General features: G+C 40.7%; 1 protein-coding gene across 1 annotated transcript; it reads right to left on the bottom strand.

Moving 5' to 3' along the window:
* Positions 1-1309: 1309 nt before the first annotated feature.
* Positions 1310-25202, bottom strand: ccdc172 (coiled-coil domain containing 172). The gene is made up of 8 exons (XM_049600233.1): positions 25124-25202; positions 24704-24789; positions 21682-21798; positions 19511-19676; positions 16117-16218; positions 13760-13862; positions 1721-1808; positions 1310-1438 (listed from the first exon to the last, which is right to left on the bottom strand). Exons 1-8 carry the CDS (start codon positions 25200-25202, stop codon positions 1400-1402), a joined length of 780 nt encoding a protein of 259 aa, XP_049456190.1. The 3' UTR covers positions 1310-1399.
* Between the last annotated feature and the right edge of the window lie 1165 nt (positions 25203-26367).

The raw sequence follows: 26367 nt of genomic DNA, 5'->3' as shown, positions 1-26367 counted from the left end.
GGGGATTTCTCCCTAATACACTTTAGTAAAGATACCAGCACGCATGCTATTCTTGCCATTTTCATTGAAGTTTGGTGGTGTAATATCATAAACTTCTCTCACAAAGATAAAGAAATGAAAACCACTTTTATATATGAGATGTGCAGACACAAAGCAGGTAGGCATGCATGCTTGCAGCTATTACAGCCGCATATTAACCCTTTGAAACCTCAGAAAATTGGCCTGATTTCTTTTAAAAACATGGGGAAGAGGCAATGAGTAGCAAAGAACAAATGACTCCCCCAAAAACTGAAAAAAAATAAGTAAAAAGAGAAATAAGTTTAAAAAAAGAGTGCTTAAAATTCTAATAATTCTGTGACATAATTTTTTAAAGTGTAATGATAATATTAAAAAATAAAAAAGATTTTTTGTCTCTGCCCTTGTTTTTTTTTTTTTTTTTTTTAATGATTTTCTAATTTATTTATTTTTTTATTTGTGGAACATGTTTTACCAGTTGGCTAAAAGAAATCACACCAATCTGCTCAGAGGTTCAAAGGTTTCAGTACTTGCGAAAGGCGTCTGAAAAGAAAGCACAAGAAAAGTGATGTCCAGGTTTCAAAGGGTTAAAAGTCACATGTGAGAGAATCACAAACAGGTGTCCACATACTTTTGACCATCTAGTGTTCAATCCTCCAGCCAGATGATTGATAAGTGCAGTGAAAATAAACATTTCATCACTTTTCCTAATTAATTGTCCTTAATTCAGTGTCACTGATTAAATTCAAATAAAGCAGAACTTACAACATTATTTGCCTTTATCATGGAATATTGTAACATTTAGTTTACATGTGTGTTTGCATGTAAGATTGTGTTGTGCAGTGTTACACTTTGTACACTAGAGGGCAGCAAAGACTCACTTTTTGAATGCTGTCTCTGTCAGCAGTGAAACTCACAGGTTACTCAGTTCAAAATGTGTGTGCATGCTTTCACTAGTTGGTCTTGTGCAAATAAATCAAGCAATATATCTCAATAAAAGGACTCGCTGAAGGTAGAGACACACCTGCAAATTGTATTTTGGGTTTGAGAATGAAAGAGGAAAAGATTAAACAAATATTTTATGCTGAAAATGTCAGTTTTAATATTTAAACTCTGTTTTGTTTTAGATCTTTTACAGTGTATATATACAAGACAACAATAACACATTAAATGATGAAGATTTTAAACCATTTACTTACAGAACTTGTTCTATTCATGTACCTTTAAGTACAGAACACTGTTAACTATCCCGCTCCATTTGTTCCTTCCTGTCTCCTTTCCTCTCTTTCCCTCCCCTCTATTCATATTCATGTTTGTTTTTGACCAGACGAGACAATCAGCGAACTGATGTAACCTGTATCCCTGTCTCATCATTGTGCCAGACCTAATGCCGCCCACTCACTTCCTGGCTGCTGTCCAGCTTCTGCTGACAGAAAAAAGAAGAGAAACTAAATGACAGCCTACAAAGAACCCAGTGAAGAATGAGGATGAATATGAATGAACTTCCTTTCCCCATTGTTCCACTTTGAAAATGAATAACGATGTGCTACACCTCAGCTGTATTTGAAAGATGTTGTTTTTCTGGCCCGCTCTGACATGCAAATAATGCTGTCTGATTCTGGTAGGATATGAATACCTGCGTCTAAATCTAAAACACTTTTTTATCAGCCTGAATAAAAGCCTTGTTCACAACACAACAACTTACCGTCTTCAGGAGTTGTATTTCTGAGCTGAGCACCTCTCGCAGGAACTCCAGCTCTCCCTCTTTATGCATCTCCAGCTCCTTCCTCAGCCTGGTAAACAAATGAAACCTGTGTCAGTAACTGAAGGAGCGGTGCAGAGAGAAGAAAAGAAAAGAAGAAACTCCTGAAAAGATGCAACTTGTAAAGAAAAGCATCAGCACTTTCAGTTCCACATATTGGATTTAAACCTACTGATGCTTTTTCTTTGTATCACTACACTTGGAGTGTTTTATCACTGAGAAAATAAACTAAACCAAATCATCTCCATGAAAGTGAAGCCTATTCTCCACACTGGTGTTCAAGCTGATGGTGACGATATATCCAAACTCTTATAAATAACCACATTAAGATCAACGGAAGTCAAGTTCACATCACTGGTTTGATGTATTCAGATGTATGCAGCAGTTATTCCCAAAGCTACTACTAGAAATACAGCTGGCAGAACGTCCGAGTTGTTTGACAGCTGAGTTAATATTCAGGGTGATGTTTTGTGAGCTAACAGGAAGTAGGGACTCTGTGATGTTTAGTGAACACTTGGCATGTGCATCTTTCTTCGAACATCTTGCTTTCCATGCCTTGCATCATTTTGCGATCTTTGTGACGTTCCCGCTGACTCCAAACAGCAAAAGAAACCAGGCTGAGGCAACTACTGTACCTGATCAAAGTACCTGAGGAGCTACAGGTTGACTCTGTTAATGCAAATGGATTTTGAAACAACACAGCCGAAGAGGGAAGAGAGTACGGAGCAGCATCAACAGTGACAGTCAACAGTGTTCCCTGGATTGATTGGCTGAGGTACCTGCAGTCCTGCTCTAACAAGCTGCAGTCAGAGTAGTCAGGTCCCTGTTAGTGTGTGTCTGATAGTGTTGTCCCTTTGGGGCTGGCTGCACAGGGGGGATGGTATACAGAAGGCCTGAAGGGACATAATGACTAAGTATAGAAGGAACTGAAGCAATAAATCAAGTTTAGAAAAGTCTCTCACGTTAAAAAATGATGGCATTGTACGTTTTTGCAAACCATGAATATGTTAAGCTGCCTTAAAGGGATAGTGCACCCAAAAATGAAAAGTTTTAGAGTCCTCACAACACTTGCGGAGATCCAAGGGGAGAGGAGGTAGCAACACAACTCGGGTCCATGTCATTGGTCCGACAGCCCATTGGTACGACATCCCATTAGTCGGACGGTCTGCGGTGTTGAACGGCTCCCGGCAGGCATATTTCTACTTTGATGGTGCACCGCAACCGGCTCTGGGTCAGCTGGGAAAGGCTTGAGGCGAAGCAAGCTCATGGCTTATGTGTTTGCCACTTTCTTTCTTTTCCTGACCCTAACCAAGTGGTTTTTGTGCCTAAACCTAACCAGACCTTAACCACAAGGCATCACGATGATTTCGGAACAACGGGACTTCGGAACAATGAGTTTAATATGGTCAGACCAATGGGCTGTTCCCCACAACTCCACCTAATGGAGGGTGACAGCGCCCCAGATTCAAACGTCCAAAAACACATAATTGAAACCACAAAATATGTCCATACTGCTCGTCCGTAATGATCCAAGTGTCCTGAAAACAGAGTTCAAATGATGTTTTTCCAAACAACTTTTTATGTCGGGGCTTCAGGACACTTGGATCACTACGGACGAGCAGTATGGAGATATTTTGTGGTTTCAATTATGTGTTTTTGGACGGTTGAATCTGGGGCGCCGTCAGCCTCCATTAGGTGGAGTTGTGTTGCTACCCCCTCTCCCCTTGGATCTAATAATTGAAATCACAAAATATCTCCATACTGCTTGTCCGTAGTGATCCAAGTGTCCTGAAGCCCCGACATAAAAAGTATCACCATCATCATTTTCCCACTGGGAGAGTGCCACAAAAAGTGTTTGTTTTAACTGAGATATTTCAGTGTTTCCAGGCAGGATATGGCCCCCAAAATCTGGTAATTTAAGCCAAAATGTGATTTTAACCTCATTATAAGCAGTGTTTTTTGTGCCTATCCCTACCCACACATTAACCATAGCAAGGTGAAATATAAAGTTTCAGGGAATCTGCTACTTAAAATACGAATGTAGCATCTCTATGGTTTTCAGAAAAGTACAATGCCAACATTTTTTCTGGCAATTGGTTAAAATAATTGAATTTAAGTAAATCTCAAAGGCCAGTTGGTAAATTTCAGGTAAGTGGCTGCAGGAAAAAAAATCAAGATACAGGAGGATTTACAGTAGGCAACATTTTGTCAGTAGTTCCATGTACTTCGGTGACAATATCTCCTTCAGAGAATCTATAAATTAAAATGTATTTTAAATACAAAATGTGACTCTTAAATCTTTGATAAGTAAACAAGTAAATTTTTAAAGGCCTACAATTTCAGACAAAGCCATAAAAAAGAAGATGGAGATACATAGAGGAGGAGGCTGCTGTTGCTTTCTTACAAACTAAACTGTCAGCTCTAAAATCAGTTTGCTCTCATGGTGGCAAAGTAAATATTTCACTATAACTTCATAAACATATATTAAGTTGTATTACTCAGTTTACTTTGCCTCTGGAAAAAGCATCGGACTTTGGGTTTGCTGTACTTGAAGCCTTGGCTGTGATTTAACCGTGATGGCAGGTGTTTGAGGGATCTATACTGAGCTACACATGAATCTGAGACGAGTCACCTTTATCTTTCTTTTATTGGAAGTTAATGAAACAATAAAACAACTGAGCCACACTTGCGTTTTCACAGTGCCGTATCCAACAGCAGTGTTTTAAACTTTACACCTCTCTGTGGAACTTACAAATCAGATTTTTAAAGCGAGGATACTGTTCTGCAAACTGTAGAATGATGTTTCCAACAGCAGGATTGTTTTACAGATATTGGTGGTTTCTGCAGTTTAATATCAGATTTCTGCAGCGCAACGACATCTTCAAATGAGCCTTCACAAATAATGTAGCAGTAATATATCAGTGAAGAAAATCCAACACTTTCAAAAATACATACAACTCCTAAATCACCAGTCCCGGGCACACTGAATATTTCAGGTATCGTTCTGTTCTGTTGTGTGACAGTGAACGATCTACGCCGGCAGCCAACCTGTTTTGCACACTGAACACTTTTTAAATGACTGTAGCACTCATTCAAATTGACGTGCATTCAATTTCCAACAATCAATAAGCGGAGAGTTAAATATGCGATTTAAAGAGACGCTGCATCGGCCAAGGACAGGATTGATGGTTTCAGTTCAGAATGGATGATCATAGGAATGACTGAGAGGAGGCCTCTCTACTCCAAAGCCACATCCTCAGCACTTCCTGAGGCTAATAAGCCCGTGGGTAATGAAGGACCTAGTATGTTTAATGAGGCTGATGGATGAACAGGACATGCTACCCACATGCATGATTTAAGGCAATGCTGGGAGGGGGAAGGCACGAGTAGAACGAGAAGAGGGAGGAAAGGACAGAGAAAAATAAATAAGGATGCAGCTGATTAAAGTGAAGGCGAGGATTATAACATGCCTGAGTTATACCTCGTCCTGACAACAGGACTGGTGAGAATACTTTTAATTAAACACTGAGAGAAAATTTAAAAGGTAACGAACATTATGATGTCACAGTGAAGTTGACTTTGGATCTTTTGGATATAAAACGTCATCACATTGTTGTTTTATCTTAGTGTGAAAGTTTGTCATAATTAGGGCATGAACTCCTAGCTTATGGGCAAAACAGGTTAGGTGACCTTAACCTTTGACCACCAGTCAAAATAGACCTTCGTTCCAAATTTTAAAAAATACCTTCCAGGTGTTCTCGAAATATCATGTTCACAAGAATGAGATGGATGCAAGGTCACAGTGACCTTGACTTTGGACCTTTGGCTACCAAAATTGAATCAGTTCATCCTTGAGTCCAAGTGGACATTTGTGCCAAATATGAAGAAATTCCCTCAAGGCAGTCTTGAGTCATCCTGTTCACAAAAATGAGACAGATGAGGTCACAACAACCTCGACTGTTGACCCCCAAAATATTCGTTCTTGAGTCCAAGAGGACGTTTGTGCCAAAATTGATGAAATGTCCTCAAGGTCTTCTTGAGATATCACGTTCACAAAATGAGACTGACCCAAGGTCACAGTGACCTTTGACCACCAAAGTCTAATCAGTTTATCCATGTAGATGTTTGTGCCAAATTTAAAGAAAGTCTCTTGCCGTGTTCATGTTCACAAGAATGAGCTGGATGCAAGGTCACAGTAACCTTTCCTTTTGACCTTTGGCTACCAAAGTTTAATCAGTTCATCCTTGAGTCCAAGTGGACATTTGTGCCAAGAAGAAATTCCCTCAAGGCAGTCTTGAGTTATCCTGTTCACAAAAATGACACAGATGAGGTCACAACAACCTCGACCGTCTAAGTGGACGTTTGTGCCAGAACTGATGTAATGTCCTTAAGGTGTTCTTGAGATATTATGTTCACAAAATGAGACTGACGCAAGATCACAGTGACTTTTGACCAGCAAAGTCTAATTAGTTTATCTTTGAGTTCATGTAGATGTTTGTGCCAAATTTAAAAGTCTCTTACCGTGTTCTTCACATTCAAATCTATCGTCTATTCAATGAATCTAATGAATCGTATCTATTCATCCTTGAGTCCGTGGGAAAGTTTGTGCTAAATTTGCAAAAATTCCCTAAAAAGGCATTCTTGAGATATCAGGTTCCCAAGAATGAGACAGATGAGGTCAACACAACCTTAACTTTTGACCTCTGACCCCCACAATCGAATTAGTTCATTCTTGAATCCAGTTGGATGTTGTGTCAAATTTGAAAAAATTCCCTCAAGGTGTTGTTTAGACATTGTGTTCACAAGAATGGGAAGGACAGATGACCCAAAACATAATGCCTCCGCCCACGGCTATTGTCGGCACGGAGGCATAAAAACTGACGGCTGAATTCACAAAGAATGGACTGTGTCTGTGGATGCTGATCATGTTTTGTGCATAACTTGCAACTTTGCTCCGTCTCAAAGTCCGATTCATTCAAGATACTGCGCTGATGATATTACATCATAAACATGCCTATAAAGTTCTGAAGCTGAGTGCAATTTGCCCTTTAATTGCATCTAATTGCTTTTATTCATGTGGCAAAGTATAAATGTTTTCTTTGCACTAACAACACACATGGCAGAACAATGGCAGCGAGAAAAATAAATTTTGTATCGGCAAATAATTTCTGTCTCAGTCGAATCAGAAAGTGACATTCTCCTTACAAATGTCTGCTCATGACGTGCCTGGCATGATGACGCCTTCACCTGTCTACAATCAATCATCACTGGAAAGTCTGGGCATGACACCTCTTATTTAATGTCACAGTCAGTGTCCTGATGACTTTTTGAAAAGACTGAACTGAGTGTGACGGACTCATTTAAGTTGCCCGCATTAGTTAGTCTTGTAAGTCAGTTTATTATTAAGCAGTTTGTGTTTTAGTTTCTGTTTACTGTGTTCTTTCCCTCCTGTATTCCTGTGCCATCTTTCCCTCATTCACCCAGCTGCAAACGTCTATCAGCCTCATTAGTCCTTTTTCCCAGCCAATCAGCTCCCTTATTCCCCTCGCCGCCCCTTTTTCTCCACCTGTACTTCATCCCCTCGTCAGACTAGTTTGTATTTAAGTGCTAGTTTTCAGTTCAGTCTTTGTTGGATCCTTGATTTGGTTGTAAGCGCTCTAGTTTGCTGGAATAAATAGCGGTCTAATCGACTTCCTGTTTGGTCCTCCTGCTCCGCACCTCATGACGATAAATGCTTGTTAGTTGCCACCAACTCTCATACAATGCTCATAATTTTATTGTAACTGCGTGCGGCTATTAGCGCTGATCTTTGTGAATTGGGCTGTTTTTGCAATGAGGCTCATTTACATAGAAAAGGGTCCAATTCTGTGCTACATGTATTCATATTACCTCATTTAAATATGTGCAAATAGCACAGGAGTACCGAGGTGCTGTTTGCGTGGCATATGCAGTTAGGGGTGCGTTTCACCGTTTGCAGGCGCTTTGAGAATTACACAGTTTTCTTTTTGCAATCCTGTAAACCCTATTGTCTTGATGGGTTTTGGGGATTTGTTAATCACTTCACATTCATAGTATTGGAGAGAAGACATTATCTAAAGTAGCGGCATCAGCAATAACAATGACCCTTCCTTCCTGGAACACTATTGATCTCCAGTCTTTAATTAAATAAAGGAAGTCTCTTTGTGGAGAAACTCAGTGGACCGGCTCTCACCTACCAGTCTTGTTTTAATAGAGGAGGCCCTCAATTCATATTCTGCAGCTGGTTCATATTCTACTGGGATGAGCAGGCACGTCTTTACCAGTGCATGCTGCTGAAATCTACTCTAATCTAAGGAGATAAGAAATGTGTGAGTATTTATGAGTTTAGTTCTTAGTGTTTGGTAACAGCTTGTACTCTTATTGAGCTCCATCTCTTAGAAATCCGTGCTCTCCCACTCACTGTCAAAGGTGCAGATTTAAAATATGTAGATTTGCTGTTATATGATAAACCAGTCTTAAATTACACCGTCTGGCTTTGTGACTTGATGACTGACCAAAGGCTCTTGACTATTTTTGAAAAAAAGGGGAAAAAAGATGCTGTAAGATCATTTTTTACAGATGCCAATAGATGACAATTAAGAAAAATCAGGATAAATTAGTCCATCTGGGGCGTAAGGGGTCACTGCATAGTGTGATAAGTGTGCCTATTATGCTATCACCTTCACAGTCAACAAATCTCAGTTGGAGATTATGGGCTGAGACAGAGCTCTCATTAAAACACCAAATGAGGGGATATATTTTGGAGGAATGGTGTTCATCCCTCCAGAAGGGCATAAGAGACTTGAAGAATCTATGTCCACAAAGTTGTTTTGGAGACTTGTGGTGAAGGAACACTTAACCAAGACACTTGATCTCACAGGACGGCTCACCAACACAGATCTTAAGTGAGATTTATACTTGTAGCCTACACACGTGGCCTACACTGTTGTGAGCATTTATACTTGTGCAGTGGTGTGTCTCTGTCACTCTGCAGTAACACCTCCAACACACCAGTTGGCGACGGAGTTTCTGTGAAGTGCTGTAAAGTTTAGTTGATTCAAAACACACATTAAACACACATTAAACATGACTTAATAGAGACAATTTCAAACACAAATCAGCTTCACTATAACTCGCATCATTCACAGACAAACACTTGTCTTTATCTGAACACATTTCCCCCACAAATACAACATGCTAACGTTATTAGCACAAGCCTATGGCATTTTACATTGTATAAATTAGCCTAGCAGCTAATGAACCTTTACTTGAAGGAGGGATAACAGCAACATTTAACAAAGGTAACGTTACAAGATACTGTTCTGTTACAACTCACAAGCTTCCCAGACAAAACAACTGTCTTATACTAAACGCGTTTTCCAAACAAATATAACATGCTAACATTATTAGCACAAGCCTAATCAAATCAAATCAAATCAAACTTTATATATATAGCACTTTTCATACATAAAAATGCAACACAAAGCGCTGCACAAGATAAAAAAAAACAAAAAAAAAAACAATGAAAAACCCACCCCTCCCACTCCCCACATATAATACACAGGCACTGAGGCACCAGGTGAGGAAAAACCACCTATGGGGAGCCATCCACACCAAGAGGCGCCACAGCCAACGGCCACAGGGAGCGCTGCCACAGAGACCACCCCAAGCCAGATGGACCGGGGTGGACTCCACACAAGGTGCAGAGCCCCCCAGTCCTCCGGGCCCGAGGGATCTCCAGTTCGACATCCCCGCGGGCACACCTCCCAGTGTGGAGGCTCCCCATGAGGAAACACTGGAGCTAAAAACTAAAAGATTTTAAAAATAAAGAGTTAAAAATTAATTAAATGCATAATGATTTAAAAGTAGATCTTTAAGTACATTAGACATTAAAACATAAATAAAAATAAATAAAATAAAATATAATAAAAAAAAGAGTAGAAGAAATCAGTTAAAAGCTAAATTAAAAAGGTGAGTCTTGAGCCTCCTTTTAAAAACATCAATAGTCTCTGCAGTCCTGATGCTCTCTGGCAGGCTGTTCCTTAAGTGAGGGCCATAATGGCTGTATGCAGCCTCCCCGTGGGTTTTTGTTCTGACTTTTTGGATGATTAAAAGGATCCGCGAGGGTTGATATGATAAAAGTAGGTCAGATAAATAAGATGGCCCAAGACCGTTAAGACATTTAAAAACTAATAAAAGAACCTTAAAATCAATCCTGAAACACACAGGGAGCCAATGCAGCGATTTTAAAATCGGCGTAATGTGCACCCACTCTCTGGTCTTCGTCAGCACATGTGCGTCTGAGTTTTGAAGTAATTGTAGATTAGATGATTGTCTTTTTGGGAAGACCAGAGAGCAGGGCATTACAATATTCTGGCAAGAGATAAAAGCATGCATCAGCACCTCTGTGTTAGCCTGAGAGAGAAACAGGCAGACTCTGGCTATATTCTTGAGATGATAAAAACCTGTCTTTGTTACATGAGGTCAGGATAAATCAATAAAGCTCTGCTTTGTTGTTTCACAATTTATTGTTTCTTATCTGTGAAATTCAAGTAAATAAAAGCTTAACTTCCACTGAGGGCAATGGTTTCAGCTCACAAAAATAGACAGGAAGTCTGCATTGCCGCGATGTGTAGTTACATTTCTAGGGATGTGATCGTCAGGCCACACTGTAGGCTCTATGTCGACGCAGAACAGGTACAGCGTCAATTCGACACAGAAGTATAACTCCTGCTTTACTAATCAATATTCATTCACATGACAATATTATGCAAAACAGTGCTCAACAAAATAAAAACATCATGGAAAGATACTAGCAAGACCTCCTGAGCAAAGCTTAGCACAGTGTAGGTAGGCCTCAGACCCTAAAGGCCCTGATGAAATCCAAAATGGACAGAGGATGTAAATCTGCTTATCCTACACTGAGTGTCTGCACAGGCAAAATTGTTCACATGTCTATACAGTCTGCAGTCACACATTCTAGGCTGTGTATGGACGTCCACCTTGTCTGTGTCCTACACAGGCTGACAGTATTGTTTGCACTTAAGAGAAGAAAACAAAATGAAGGAACAAGGGACCCCTCATCAGAGCATCTGAGTGTGCAGTAGGCATTAAGATAAAACAATAAAATGAACAATATCTCCAGTAATTGTCCCAAAATACTGTAAAGAGGGAAATATAATGAGGCAGCTGGATCTGGTGTGTATAGATACAACTGGAGTATAAAGTTAATTCAGTGGTTAAAATAGGGAACAGGTACCTAAATAAAAGTTCCCTGCCAGCTGAAGCTCAGACGTCTTTACTTATCTGTTTTCTCTAAAGTTAGCTGCAATGATCTATCTAAGAGCCTTTCTTTATGAGCCTGTTTACATGTGGTGTTAACATGTGTTTCAGTGATCAGAACACAAGTAGAAGAAATATGCTGTGCAGTGATCAGCACTGCCTGGTTTTAACTTTTGATCAGAGTTTGAGAGAGCTAGAGGCAGGTCTGTCTCTCGATACACCTCAATACTTGTGTGACAGCTCGAGAGCCAGCTGCTCAGAGGCCTGCTGATGTCATGTTCTTTCTCTCCACATACACTTCTCTCAGTAGTGTAGTGGTAGTTGAGTGGGCACAGGGGCAACACATTTTCACTCAAACCAATATCACATGTCGGCGTTTTGCTCATGGACATTCCACGTCCACATACAACGTGCAAGGTGGACGTTGGTTGTTGACATTCTGGGACATCTTGTCAAGTTCTCTCCTTTAAAGATACACATCTGTATTTCTAATTCTACTGACTTCAGAGTGAGACCCTGCCGTTGTATGTGCCCACTGGGAAGCTTTTGTCGCTTTTGCCTTTCTTATTTAGTTGGCTTTGCCATGTAGTTATGTTGTTGTGTCCTTACATCATATTTCAAAATAATACTAGTATAAACAGTAAAAGATAAAAAAAAATTCTTCCCTCACTTGTGGCACCCCCAATGGATGATGGGGGGGCCCCCCCATTCACCATGGGCTGGCACTGAAAACCAGTATACTGCTGCAACCCTAGCTATGATACAGAGCTGGTTTATAATTGACCTTTTGCTGAGTCCCGCCCCCGGATGCAGACTCGTCAATCATAACGTAGCATCAGGTCGGCTCAGACCAGCCCAACAACACAGCTGTGCTCCATTGACTTTAATGTAGTCGTTTCAGATTTCCTTCATTTTCAGGCTGGTTTTGTGGATTTGGAGCTAAATGTTGTGCCTGGGGCACGTCGTGTATTAATGATACTCGTTACCTGGAGAGGTTGGAAAAAGATATACGTTTCTTCCCTGTTCCAAAATCAAACCCTGAAAAGTGTAGGGTTAGCTAGCTAGCTACTGAAGATATAGCCTACTGAATGTATACACATGCTGCTTTTGCTTTGTAATGATTATAACAGTGAAACAAAGACCGACCCTGCTGTACAGGAACCAGTGAAGGGAAGCAGGGAAACTTTGTTCATATTCAGCCAGCTGTGTGTCATCACATTGTGAGCAGATGAACAGTGTTGGGCTTCCCCCAGAGCTCCCCACCAGTCCAGCAGCGGAGGTCCTGTGGTGGAGGTCCAGGCACTGATGGTGGCACGGGGGCAAAGGCAAACACCGTTCATGTGCACACACTGCGATGCCATACAGCTGGTTCAATATCAGCAAAGTTTCCCTTTATATTCATTGTCTTGTGTGGCGATCAGCAGTGATGTGGTGGTTCACTTTTACACTGTGATCTGTAGCCTATAGTTCGGCTTTAGCTTCTAACTATCTTTGTCTTTTTAACCTGTTGTTGCTGCTGAGTCAGTTTGACATCCTGGATATATCCTTCAAACACAGACTGTAGACCCCTCTGTCTGCTGCTCTCTGGAATCACTCTTTCAGTTTTACGAAAATATGATTCTTCAGGGAGTGCAGTTGGTGACACTGTGGGCTCCATGCTTACGGCAACAGCTTGTCAGACCATCACAAAGGGGCGGGGCTTAGCGAAGGGTCAATTGGCGAAGTACCCCTTTAAAAGGAGGAATGTTCATGTTGCTCCATGTGTTCACTTTACACATTAAAGTTTGGTTTTAGTGAAATCATGTTTTCACTGAATCAAACTGTATTTTTGTTGGATAAGCATTCAGTGTAAAAGCTGAACTCTGAGCCCCTCATTCATTTCCCTAACAAACCTCCTGCATCAATCACATCAGCCTCAGTTTCTTTCTCCCCACTTGTTGACTGAATGAAATACACCGCAGATCAAAGCCTTAATTAAGCCAAATGGTCTTAATGCTCTGTTATTTACACTTGTAGATCTGGACTCCAGCCAGCAGGGCACAGAGAGAGGAACACAGACGGGAGCTGGGCTCACTGGTCTATTCAGCACTTCTCACAGTATGATTCACTTCTGCTCTGCATAAATAACACCTTCTATCTAATGGGCCTGCAGAACGCTGCGTCATATTGTGCTGTTAACACTGTCATTCTCCTCTTGTCCTTTTCTAAGAGCATTTAGCAACACACGAGTGGTTGCAGCTATTAGTGCTCGATGATTTTTATCAGTTATACTGTATAAAAACCAGAGTTTTGGTGATGAGAGGACAGTGATTGCACTTTTGTTCACAGAGCTTACTGACAGGCCTCACAAAACAAAAAACGCTCAACTAATTAAAAATCACAGCTGCTCAGCAGAAATATTTAGAATATCAGACGGCTGTAAGGAAAGCCTGTGAATTAACATTTTTTATGAGCTGCTAAATAGCTTACTGCTGTGTTTACACTTTGTTTTGTTCTATTTGTCTCCTTTGAGTTTTATTTGCTTTTATTCCCCCGCAGCGTTTACTGTTTACTCCTTTATGCCTCGTAAGGATTATATACTATGACATAATTTAATTGAAAGCAAATCAGGTACTGTATACTGCGTCTGTGTATCCAAATATATGAACCTCTCTCAGCAGCCAGACAGTTGATGAGACTCACCTCAGACAGGTGCTGTCAGTGCGAGGTTTCTGACTGACAAACAGGCTCTCAGCTCGCAGAGATTCTGTCACCGCTTCAGCCTCAATCAACTGCTGATCCAGCTCTGCAGTCAGGAGTGATAAATCAAACACCAAATCACTTTCCTCAAACACGACAGACACAGGTGCACTGTTAACGTATTTGCTGAGGTGGCTGAGACAATGGGACACAGTCTAGTTTATACAATACCCCCCAACACCATAACTATGGGATGTTTTGACTGTAAGAGCTCTGACACTTGAGGCTGACTGTCGGCTGCTGGTGAGCCTCTGTCATCCTAGTTTTTGAGGTGTGTCCAGCACTTTTGGCACTAGTCAGTCCTTTAGGATTAGGCATGTTGAATCGGCGGCAGGGCTGGCCTGGCGGAGACCGTCGGTGAGAGGAAAATACTCTGATTGGCAGTTCAGCTCAGTGCATGAGAAGAGATATGGAAGTCAAGATGGCGTCACATCCAACACATTCTCACTCCGACTTTATCACATATTGACGTTTGGTCATGGACTTTCTACGTCCACATCCAAGGTACTCTGGGTGTGTTGGTTGTTGACGTTCTGGGACACCGTGTCAAGTTCTGCCTGTTACATGCATTCAAAATACAACACAAAAGCACTACGTCGGTACAACACCGCAAATTGACATTTTTTTTCCTTCACCAACACACACACGTGGTTGAGTTTTGGATAAAAGAACAGGGTTTGTCTTTACAATCTTACAGGATGTGAATGCTGCTCTCTCGGGTGAAAGTCGGTGTTTGCTGGACCCATTCACCCATGATCCCACTGAATGGACAGAGGTGACATACTTTGATATTTACAAACATTTGATAGACCTACCAGGTAAGATCAAAACCAAATTAGCGTCAGCCTCTACAGTTTGTCTTGCCAAATTAGTGACATGCTTGCTGAAAACTTGACGTTAGGCATACTGAGTGTCAGGATCCCAGTTTTCCCATCCTTCCTGCAGATTCCTTATTGCTCAGAAGCTCAGTTTTTCAGTTAAGCCGCTTATGAAAAATTAGTTTTGGGTTCTTTATCTTGTTAGAAGTGCACCCCAGCACACAGCATTGTTTGCTAGCAGACTTAAGTGACAAAGAGGCACCTTCATGCAACACAAAGTCAATGAAGATCGACAAATTGTTTTCCCCTACAGTTTAGACAGGAAGTAAGTTCGCTCTGTCTCTGTGGAGAGTTATTTCCTCTCATACAGGCGCAAAATGTACATGCTAGTTGGCCGGTAGCTGTAGTCTTTGCTGTGTGGTCAAGTGCAACTTTTTGGCCAAGACACAGGCGACATGAGCCTATTGAACAGTCCGTGTTTGTCACCACCAGTTATTTGATGTTTTGGTGGGTCTGGGTCTTCAGGCACTTGACCATTCCCACTCTAAAGGAGTTGCTCTCATGGATCAGTTACTCAAACTGGACTTCCTGCATTGTACTTCCTCGCTACTCATCCTTGCTGCCAATGTTCTCCAGTGGCCACTCGTGGTATTGCAGCAAGCAGAGGCCCAATTATGAGTCTTCTGTTCCGTTATCTTCTGTTATTTCTGATCCATGGAGACTTTATATTTGTTAAACTTTCCTTGAACCAAGCAAAGCGATTTAAAAATCCACGACATCATCACAATGTGAAGTGGATGAGCCAAGTGGAAACTTGCTGGCAGAAACACTACTGCTCACATTCAGTGGGCTGCACACTGCAGAAGTAAACCTGGAAGCAATACATTTTTGTTGGCGCATGCATAAGGCGATTGGAATGAAAAGGCGCCATCTTGGGATCCAGTATGGAGGTATTACTATACATGATGCCTCAAACCAGTAAAACACATCAGTGCAGCTGTACTATTTTTGTTCTGACTTCATCTAACCTGTGCGTGTACTGGATAGCTTCCAGCGAAGAATACATACAGTATAATTTGGAGTATAACCCCTTTAACGCAGATTTAAATTAATAAAAAAAATCACACCATCATTGCAGAGCCTTCCAACCTGGCCACAAAGCCAGAAACATATTTTATGTTTAACATCTGGACTCAAGATTCTGAACAACAACAACAATGCTGACTCTGCTGCAGTTGTAATTTCTAGATGACTCTTTCTCTCTAGCTTTAAATTCTGTCAAACAGAAGATGGAAATGAGCCGAGAAACTGATGGTCTGCTATTGGCAGTGTGCGAATGAAACAACAAAGGAGCTTGTCAAGCGTGTTGCAGATAAAAGAAAACTGTCAGCAGTCAGTCGGCGGTGTGAAAAAGTGCAGTTGCTTTACATGCGCTCTCTCAGAACCACATCATCTGACATAAATTGAACAGTTGGTGTTCACCTTTCTGGATGTTTTCCAGGCCCTGCAGTTGGAGCTGGAGCGCTCTCTTCTCCTGCTGCACGGCGTTCATGTGACTGTTCCCGCGGCTCATCAGCTCCATCTCTGATTGTAGAGGGAGAAAGAGACGGATCCTGCTCAGGCCTCGAGACTGACTGAGTAAGAATCACCAGGAGGGCTCAACTTTCCATTCAATTTTTTATAACTGCTCAGTGGAAGAAAACTTTTTTACTTTCAAGGGAATGCAACATGGGCATTTTTTTAAATTCACTTTAACTGAACAATCAGAAAATGTTGTTCCCTTGAGCCCAGACATAATACATTATCTGAAGACACTGGTGCTTATTGGTTACAGGAGCTTTACCCTTAATCCTGTAGAACTAATGAAAACGTTGCTGGGCTTTAAAACAAATACAATATATTGCACGTTTATAAACCATTGCCACTGCAATTTCTGAACAAATAATTCCAATAATCACACTAATTCTTGGTTAAACATAATGATTATATTACTGCTTGCTTTCCTTCCCTTGTCTTTAAAACAACTGTATTTTACCCAGTTAACTCAGCTTTGTTTCGGTGTTCTCAAAACTCTTTTTAACTTTTTGACATTTCACTTTCATTGCTAATTATTTTACTACACACATGAATGGTGGGATGTGAAGAACCAGAGTCTCATTAGTGCTGCAGAGGTCAGGCGTGTTACAGTCTGAGCTGCAAAGAATTTAAATAACACCATAAAATGAGGGACTTTACACCTCAGGAGGTTTGTGCTTCGCTCTGTCGCCTCGTTTGTTAAGATACAAAGGAAAACCAAGTCCTGGACTAAACTAACTTTTATCTATAAATATAAGATTTAGTCTGTTCGTTTGTTCTTTCTTTTTGTGTATTTCTGTGCACATTATGACAGAGAAATACTGATGAGATGGACAGATTTAGCACATACATGGTAGTGTGCTCTCTCATGGACACACTGGAGCACATTAATCTGCACACAATCTTTAACCCAAGATCTAATGACCAATTTTGTATTAAGTATTTGGTGTATTTTCATGATGTGTTTTAGCAGCTGCTGCTTTCACATCAGCAGTTCAGTTCATTTGGTCTAGACCAAGGATAAAAAAATCATACATTGTAGGGCTGAGCCAAATACTCAGATGAAACAAGTATCTATTACAGATAATGTACTCTTAACAAGAACGAGTATCGTCTAATTAAAGTGTGTCATTATCTGTATTCATGATCAAGGAAATCCTTGTTTCGGTAGCTGTGTTTAATCTATTTCTCTTTTGATAACAAACTATCTGAAGCTCAGTTCTGGGGCTGTTCTGTAAATACTTTTCTCGTAAGTAATAAATATTGCCACCTCTGATCAATCCATATAAATTTCAGGTGTAAAATAACAACTTCTGATTAGGCCCAACCCACTTTCCATTTAAACTGCACCCACTTTTGGCATAAACCCCGCCCATCCCGAGTGCAGATACAGATCATTTAGTTGGTTGAACAGATACAGACACAGATACGGAGAATGGTGTACTCGCTCATCTCTATTACAGTGGTGCATTTAAGACCTAGCCCACATGGGCACAATTATTTTTGAAAATGGGGTTTTTCCCTTCTTCGCTCTCAAAAAAAAATCCCGTCTACACAAACACTATTTTAAAATTTTCTCTGTCTAAATGAAAACACCAAAACACAGTTGAAGCGCTATCAAGAGCATGCTAAACCGACAGGAAGTGAAATACAGGGTTGCCACACATTTTCATGGACAAAATTTAAAAACTTTTCCATGTCTTTCAGGGACACGAACACAACTGTAAAGTACTCTTTACTCCAACTGTTAATTATTTTATTATAGGCAGTCCTTGGACACAGACCAGTAGAGCTTCCAGAGTGGGGAAGTGACAGCCGGGAGGTCAGTTTGGTTCATTTGTTTGAACAAGAACGCTCCATACCTCCGAACTATAAGGCTCTACTTTCAGAACAGTTGAAATTAAAGACAACTGCACACTGGCACTCCCAGTGACAGATCAAACACCCTATGCTGCCGATTTCAATCGCTCCATTTCAAAAATGAGGTACAATTTAAAAAGTATTAGTGGGGTATCAGTACGGAAATGTTGGGGTACATGACCCTACATGTTTAGTCACACCTTCACAACATTACTTTTCTTGCCCCACCTTTCCGGCGTTTTTCAAACATATCAAACTCTACTAAAACATAATTCCAGCTAGCGGGCACACATGAAGGGAGAGACGAACTGCAGCAAGACAAAGAAGAAACATATGTGGTGGCAAACAAAACGTTGCCAAGCATCGACGCATATTAGAGCTGTGTTACGTCAACAGCTACAGAAAATAAATTTGGCATTATGTTTCTCAAAGTGGAATGTTTGTGGGAATCCTGGATATAACCCTAACACTAAAGCCATGCAAAGACGAAGAAGAGAAAGATGTCTGCCAATCAAACGCCTGAAAAAAGCTATTATTATCATTATTAAATGGGAATGATTCACAGCTTATTGCTGTGGAGTTGTGATCTGTCAGAGTTGGTTCCAAAAACAGCAGTTTAACAACTTATGACCTATTAATCAGGGAAAATGCCCATGCTGGCGTGCATACATGTTACTATGGTTACCAAATGATTTGCAAAGATTGGTTATATACACAGAATTATGCAGATAAAGAGTGCTTCTTGAACAGATTTCACAATCAGCAGAGGGTTTACTAGTAGTTTAGTTTTTGAAATCACACTAAAAAATCTATCATAAATTTCTGTGGTTAGTTGGTTTGCTTTCACACCACAAACAAACCGCACCAGAGTCTGCTTGTTGGCTGAGCGACACCTCCCTTTTCAACTGGTGTCTGTTCAGTTGTTTGACACCAGGCCAAAGGAGCTGGACTAACCCGAGTTTGTTTTAACCGAACCAAATGGGTAAGGTGTGAGAACACCCTTTAGAGTCCAGATGGACAGATTTTCTTTTTCCATTACGATAAACTGTTCAGAAACCTTTCAGCTTCTCTTACTGTGTGCATCTATTGAACGTCCCTGCATTATTATGCAATACAGCTACTATATTTTCACTCCACTCAGTAATGAATTTCATTACATATTCCTGATACCAGTTTTACTATCATTCTCTAACCACCATCTATAAATTTAACCTGAAATCACACCAACTACTGACTACACTGTGTCAGCGACATGCTGTCAACATGTCAGGGACCATGAGCGTCATTATAATTCATCTACTCACTACCACTTATTCATCTACTTATACCACACAGTATACCAAGACATAAATAACAGCTTTGAATGAGCGGTCAGGGCCACATCTGCCTTAAATAACATCTGTCTACTGTGACAACAGTGCAGCTGACAGTCTTTTATGACCTTTGTATAATGAGTCCACCTCCCTCTCCAGGTCCAGGATCTCAGTGTGTGTTTGGCTCTCGAACACTACCCCTCTGTTTCCTCGAAGACTGAAGTCACTGTTGAACCTCGAGATCTCCTGAAGGAAGTTTTTCTCTTCTTCTGTACACTCCCACTTTATCTTGGCCTGGTATGAAAAGAGGGATCATGGGAAATGCTTCCAACAATAACACAAACACAGCTGCTTCAGATGCTACAACAACCTCTAATGCTGCTACTATCCACTGAGATTACCACAGGAAGTCAAGAGCTTACAGTATTGTCTGACTTGTGTGCAATATTTAACACTTTTTATCACTATTTTGACATTTTCTGAATCTTTCAAAAGCTCTGTAGTGCAGGGAATATAACAGCTAAAAAAACGTTGTTGACCTGACACACAATGGTTGACTGAGAGCTTATGTTCCAAATAAAGCTGAGTCAGTTTGTGTACGTCTACATAGTTTACACCACTAATACTCAACCTGCCACCTCTGGATCAAATCTGGCCTGCAATAGGGTGACAGGTGGCCACCACCCCCATCATTTTTTAGGTCACAGTAAAAAATAAATTGATTCCCACTTAACTTTTTTGCTGTTGCTGGACTTTGAAGGTTATTAAGTTGCCAGAGATCATAGAAAGCATCGAAATATAGGGGAAGATCCCCTGGACCTCCGGACAGAGATCAGGCTTAAGTCCAAAACACACCAGCGGCATGTCAAAAAAATATGCCCCTATTATTTTCATTGTATAACCCCACACCAGCAGCAGCTAGACGTGTGTCGGGGCTCCGGGATGCACCAAACCACAGCTTCCCTGCCCCCAGAATTAAATGCATCTTCCCTGCGCTCGCTCTCTGTTTGTACATACCAGCTCCCATAGCAGCTCTTCTATTCTGCTCTGATGGCAGCTCCTCACCATGGATGATAAAGAGAACTCAGTAGCTGTTGTTGGGTCTCATGTGTGACAAAGAGTGGATGAGGAGAGACTTGTTGTTGAGGTCGAGAAATATCCCAAATTAAATGGCCCATAATCCCATCATTATAAAGACAACAGCCAAAAGGGCACTTCTTGGAGAGTCATAACTCTAAAGATCGGCTCATCAGGTGAGAAATCAAGTTTAACTAGGGACTCATCACACATGATTTTAAGCTGATGCAGAGGTCAAAGAGGTGTGACACATCCGGAGTGTTTCTCAAAATCAAGTAAGGATTCTCAAATGGCTGAATTTCAAGGATGGTAGGTCATCAAATTCTGCCTACGGACTGTTCCAATGTCAAGGATCCTTCAAATTCTACCGAGGACAGAGTCCTTCATTCAGAGAATTTTCAAGAATGCATGTGTATCCTCGGCAGGTAACCTGGAAATCCAGATGCAAATTCTAATTTGCACTGCACGGGGATCCCCGACGAGCAGAGCCCGTTGAATCGCCATTGGACCAATCAGATCAGTCTTTGGAAGAAACACTAAGCCAACTACACTTATCTTTTTCCTTGAGAGAGGAACAGAAGACTGCCCTAGAAGCCTTCGCTTCCAGGAAGGACGTGGTTGCCGGTTTGCTGACGGGATACGGCAAAAGCATAACATATCAGTTAGCCCCACTGGTCGGCAAACAAATGGGGCTTAGTGCAATGAATACCTCACCTTGTTTTTTGCTCTGATTGGCGATCGTGCTATCCAACTGAGCGTGGCGGCATTTGAAATGCTTCAGTTAGTGCCGCCCCTTGTGTAGGAAGGGTGTATAGGTGAGGGCCAGACTCAAAATCTTTCTAGATTTGAGTCTGGATTTCCAGGCTATTCAGCAGGTATAACGTACCCATAATTCTTTGAACACAGTTTGCTGGAAGTCTCACACCCCTGCTTACACCTGACCTGTTTGGGGCTGCTGCAGCTGGATTTGCCTCTTGGCAAAGATGAGTGAGGACAGCACAAGTTAAAGGTTGAAAACAGGCAATTTATTCACTATACATACTAATAAATATCATATGTTGTTTCGTAACTGGCCCCTGGCCTCCTGTCTTTTTGTACAAGGGGCCCCGAGGCAAAGTAAGTTGAGTATGCCTGGTTTACACACTATAAGCTGTCCAGGTATTCATATTACACATAACCAATATAACATACGATGTAAATATTGATTCAGGCTCCAACCCACCAGACGTTCACTGAGTTGACTGTTCTGGCAGAGCAGCTCCTCAATTTGCTTCAACATCTGGTCTTCACATTTCTTCATCAGGTCACGCTGCAGTCTCATCGCGGACAACTGCTGAGCCTGGAGCACAAAGACATGAGTGGGCAGTTACAGTGAGACTCAGTGTGACAGACAGATGAGAGGAACATACATGACTGATGCTTTACATGTGAGAGATGTGTTAGTGATGCCACAGAAGGAGAAATTATATGAAATCAGAGTTGTAGGAGTGGCAGCTGGCACCATCACCATGCTGTATACTGTACAAGGTGACATGTTAGTGATGCTTCCCAGGAAACGGTGGACAAAAATGACCCGTTTCTTTTTCAACACAATTATATAGGTATATATGTAATTCACTTTCAAACTTTTCTTGTTTAGTTCCTGTTGTCTCTTTATCCTGTGTGATTATACCGTACACCCCAAAAGAAAGAAAACTGCCAAATTATGTAGGAGGGTAAAATCGCAGAGGGCGTTGTTTAAAGATGTCTTTCAGTGGAGTTTTCAGTCTGTTACTCGAGCTGTCAACGAGGAGCTGAGTTCATTGTTTCTTATACGGTAGTGGAGGAGCATTCTCAGCGAGCACAATCAGCTTCCAAGTTTTCTAAACACTGTAATTATCTTAAGACAGCTCTCATAAACTGTAAGACGTTACATCATGAGAGCTATAAACACGCTGTGCTGTAAACACGCCCTGCATATCTGTATGATGTAAACAGTTTCAATATTCCGCTCACTCCGAAGGGGTCAGAAAAGGTATCCGTGTCCTGTGTTCTCAGCCTGATCATTCTCACACAGACACTGCATTGTGTTCAGCTACCTTTTTAATTAGCCAGAGTAATTTGCTCTTTTGATCAGATATCAACTTTAAACACAGGAAGAAGTTCGCATTATTTCTGAGAGGTCAACGAGCCCGTCTTTGACATCATATCTCACACATGCTAAAAGGTTTCGCTAATGTTATCCGGTGGAAATCAGCCATTGATTTTGCAGGGGCACTTTCAATGTGCAGTGTTGATGAAACGAATGGGAGTGATTAAGTGATTTAAATCATAAAGCAGATCAGCTCATCAATATGCCAATATGCACTTCTCTGCTTCATGTGTCAATGCCACTTACACTGCATGCTGCCTCAAGGTAAAGCACGTACTACTGTTATTTTTTATCTCTCTCTGTACATTTTACAGCAAAACAACTGTTTTACATTCACACTATAAAAAAATAACATAATAAATAAAATAAAGATTTCCCAGTTTTATAAACCAATCCTACTGGATGGCCAGTCAAATAGTATATTTCCCTCCTGACACAACAGACAAAAGACAAAATAGTAAATTATTAATACATCATGTTACTCTACCTTGTGCATAAACCCTAGATGAACTCTTAGTGTATTTAGAGTGTTAAAGTGTTCGCAGTGGCACACCGATTTCACAATACCATGGTATGAAAATTGATGATTAACATGCAAGTGGATGCAGAATCTCACCTTTGATTTATTTATTTTCAGAAGGGATACTTTTTACACATACTTCCACTAAAAAAAATATTTAAAGTGTCAGTTATAACGAAGCATTTAACCAAAAAACCCTCTGTTTTCATTCCTGTAAGGGTCATTGCAATCTGGAAATCCATTGGTAAAATTTTTTTTTAAAAAAACCCTTTTTTTCCCCTTCCTTTACCTCTGGAGGCACAGCCCGGAGTTTTTCGACTAACAGAAGTGCAGGGGCCTCGGCGATCGCTCAGGCCCTTCACTTCCTGGTGGTGCCCCCAGAGAATCGCCGTGTTGTTTACAAATACTTCCAGGTAGAAAACCAGCAGAGTTTAGCTATATATCACATTTTTCACATCACTATATCACCGTGTAGACTAATCTGATGTTTAAGTCTATAAACACAATGATCTGAACAAACGTTACTATTTCCGTGTGCACGATTTGTAATCAATAATATGGTTATTGTAGATTAGCTGGGCTAACCGTTAGCTGTTAACGTTAGCCGTTAGCAGTGTCTGTAATAACCATAGACTGTATAAAAATAAGGTAATAACTCAATAAACGGTCCGTGAATAAAATATTTTTTTCCAGTGGATATCTTAGTTACAACATGATTGAGCTAGCAAAGCAGTTTTGTGTTGCTATGTGTGGTATTTATTCAGTTATGGGAAATCACGATGTCTAGAAAGCATCAGTGGCTGCAGCTGACAGGGACAGCTAACAGCAGCAGCAAAGCTAACATCAGGACGTCATCTGTTAAAAGCCTCCCGTTGTCGGATACGACATGAAACTACTCCAGTTAGCTCAAACATGTTGTAACTCAGACATCTGCTGGAAAAAAAATTTATTTTATTTTTTCATGTTGACGAGACAGCGTTTTGATTGGAGCGGTCACTATGGACGCGGAGCTTGCTGTTTCTGTAGGTACACATTTCCTGGGGACACCTGCATGTCTCGGCCACACCCCCTCCATTGTGATTGGCTAAAGCGCAGCATCGTTCAAACTTAAACCCCGCCCTCACCCCCTCTGTAGCTGTCTTTCACACAGGGCTGCCGACAGATTCTACAGTGTAAATTGCAGAATCTGTCTTGAGAGGTTAGGGTCATTGTAACTGATAATAGCCTAATAACTGTATATTACTGTATACCCGGATACAATTAAACTGTCATATTTTCTGAGATGGGTCTCATGGGTCTCGGAGGAAAATAAAAAATTAAAGTACTGAATAGTCATAGCACCCTGCAGAGTAGCTACCTTGTGCTAAAACCTATTAATGAATGCTAATTTAGACCTATTAGTAATGTTATTAGGCTAATTTAGACTTAAAAGGCTGTGTAACCTTCATTATAAAGCACTCCTGACAGATTTTTGACAGATTATTTTTGGATAGTAAAGGTGCAGACCCCAGCTCTAGTCACAAAATACAGTATCTTCATAATTAAGATATTAGTGACAAATAAATGAGAAAACAAACTGTTTTGCAGTGTCACCTTTATATCAATTTCCTCACTGGTCCTTTCACACTTGCCAGTGGTGCTCTTGATCCTCTCATTGCATCTGCTGATGGCTGTTTTGACTGAAATAAAGAGAACTGGTGGTTAGCTAACAGGCTAAAGTCTGGCCTAGGTTAGCTAACAGGCTAACCTGCAAAAAAACATACGATGCCATACACTGAGAAAGCTGAGCACTAAGCTAATGTAAGCTATTAAACCAGACATAAATACTCCTAAGACAATTTTAGCTGAGTGACCTGAGGATGGATAAAGACAGATGTTACCCTTAGCTAACTATTTCTGTTGCTAACGTGGCTAGTTAGCATTGCAGCTAGTCTTCCAGTGTTAGCTTACATGCTATAGCTAATTTTGCTATCTTAACATTAAATTAGCAAACAGGCACAAAGTTAGCCTTACCGTCTTTGAGTTTTTGTGTCTGCTCAGTTAACTGTTGTTCAGTTAGGAGGATCTGTTTAAAGAGCGTGTCTAAACTCATTTTAATAAGTCGCCTCAAATCAAATTAATAAATCCTACTGTTAGTCAGTCCCCTGTTACTAATTCAGTCGGCACTACTCATAAGGCTAGCTAAACTAATCTAGCTAGCATAATGCAGCTAGCTTTCAATAATGACTGCCCTGCCCCTGTGGCTGACACCGGTTGGTTTGTTCTTTTTATTTATTCAAAATAAGACCACCATTACTGATAAAAGATGAACCACAGTCATTTATTTTGTTGGGGACAGCTCTGAGAGAGTCAAAACACCAGTCAAAGAAAATAACTGTCACAACAATGGCTTCATGCTACCTTGCTAGTCATTAGCATTACTGTTAATCATTGATGTGTTTCATGTAGTGAACATTATAGCATAAGACATTTTATATTTATGAATGTAACATACTAGTTTATACAGTGTAATAATGTAGCACAATGCAGATATTTATTTTAATATCCTTAGCTAGTGTTAAACATTGTAGTGTAATGCACATTTTTAATTCTATTTTAGTTAACTTAATGTTTATGCTTATATTTCATATTCTTATTTCTACTTATTTTCTTTACATCCGAGCAATTGTAACAAATCACAATTTCTCCTGGGGGATTAATAAACTGTTTCTGATTTGGATTTTAGGTCCACACAGACCCTCACTGACATAGCCAGACGATGACATTTACATTATGCGGGCCAAAGAGGACCCTTGTGGACACGGAAACCATGAATTGGCCCTAACTGTAATTGCCGACCCAACCGCCAATCGGAGGGTAAGCAGGGTGATCAAGCCCACACACACACACACACACACACACACACACACACACACACACACAGTAAAGTGAACTCTGCAGGGTGCAGACACTGATCACTGCCACTCTACACAATTTTAGCGGACGCGCCGCAACACGTTTCAGAATCTAAAATACGCGCCTCGTCTATTTTTGATGGAGCCACAAGGCATTGCACAGAGCAGATAGTTTTCCTGCTAATAGGCACTGTATGTAAAATATACATATGATATTATGAAGACTGAATGTTTTTTTAATGGCAAAACATATCCAGAAATCTTTGATCCATGTATTCATATCTGAACTTTGAACGGTGCTGTCTGGAGGCTACAGCACATCAAAGTAACAGTTAGAAGCAGACATTTCTATAGGTGACATAG

This window comes from Epinephelus fuscoguttatus, linkage group LG16 (genome assembly GCF_011397635.1).
Source record: "Epinephelus fuscoguttatus linkage group LG16, E.fuscoguttatus.final_Chr_v1".
Classification (NCBI taxonomy): domain Eukaryota; kingdom Metazoa; phylum Chordata; class Actinopteri; order Perciformes; family Serranidae; genus Epinephelus; species Epinephelus fuscoguttatus.
The sequence above is the reverse complement of the archived record's forward strand: the minus strand, read 5'-3'. Positions and strand labels throughout refer to the sequence as shown.

Excerpts from the sequence above, each read along its gene's own strand:
- ccdc172 (XM_049600233.1), bottom strand. The coding sequence starts at position 25,202 with ATGAGTTTAGACACGCTCTTTAAACAGATCCTCCTAACTGAACAACAG. Across the intron at positions 24,790-25,123 it reads GACACAAAAACTCAAAGACG|TCAAAACAGCCATCAGCAGA; the intron begins GTAAGGCTAACT and ends TCTTTATTTCAG. Across the intron at positions 16,219-19,510 it reads GGTGGACTCATTATACAAAG|AGATGGAGCTGATGAGCCGC; the intron begins GTCATAAAAGAC and ends CTCTACAATCAG.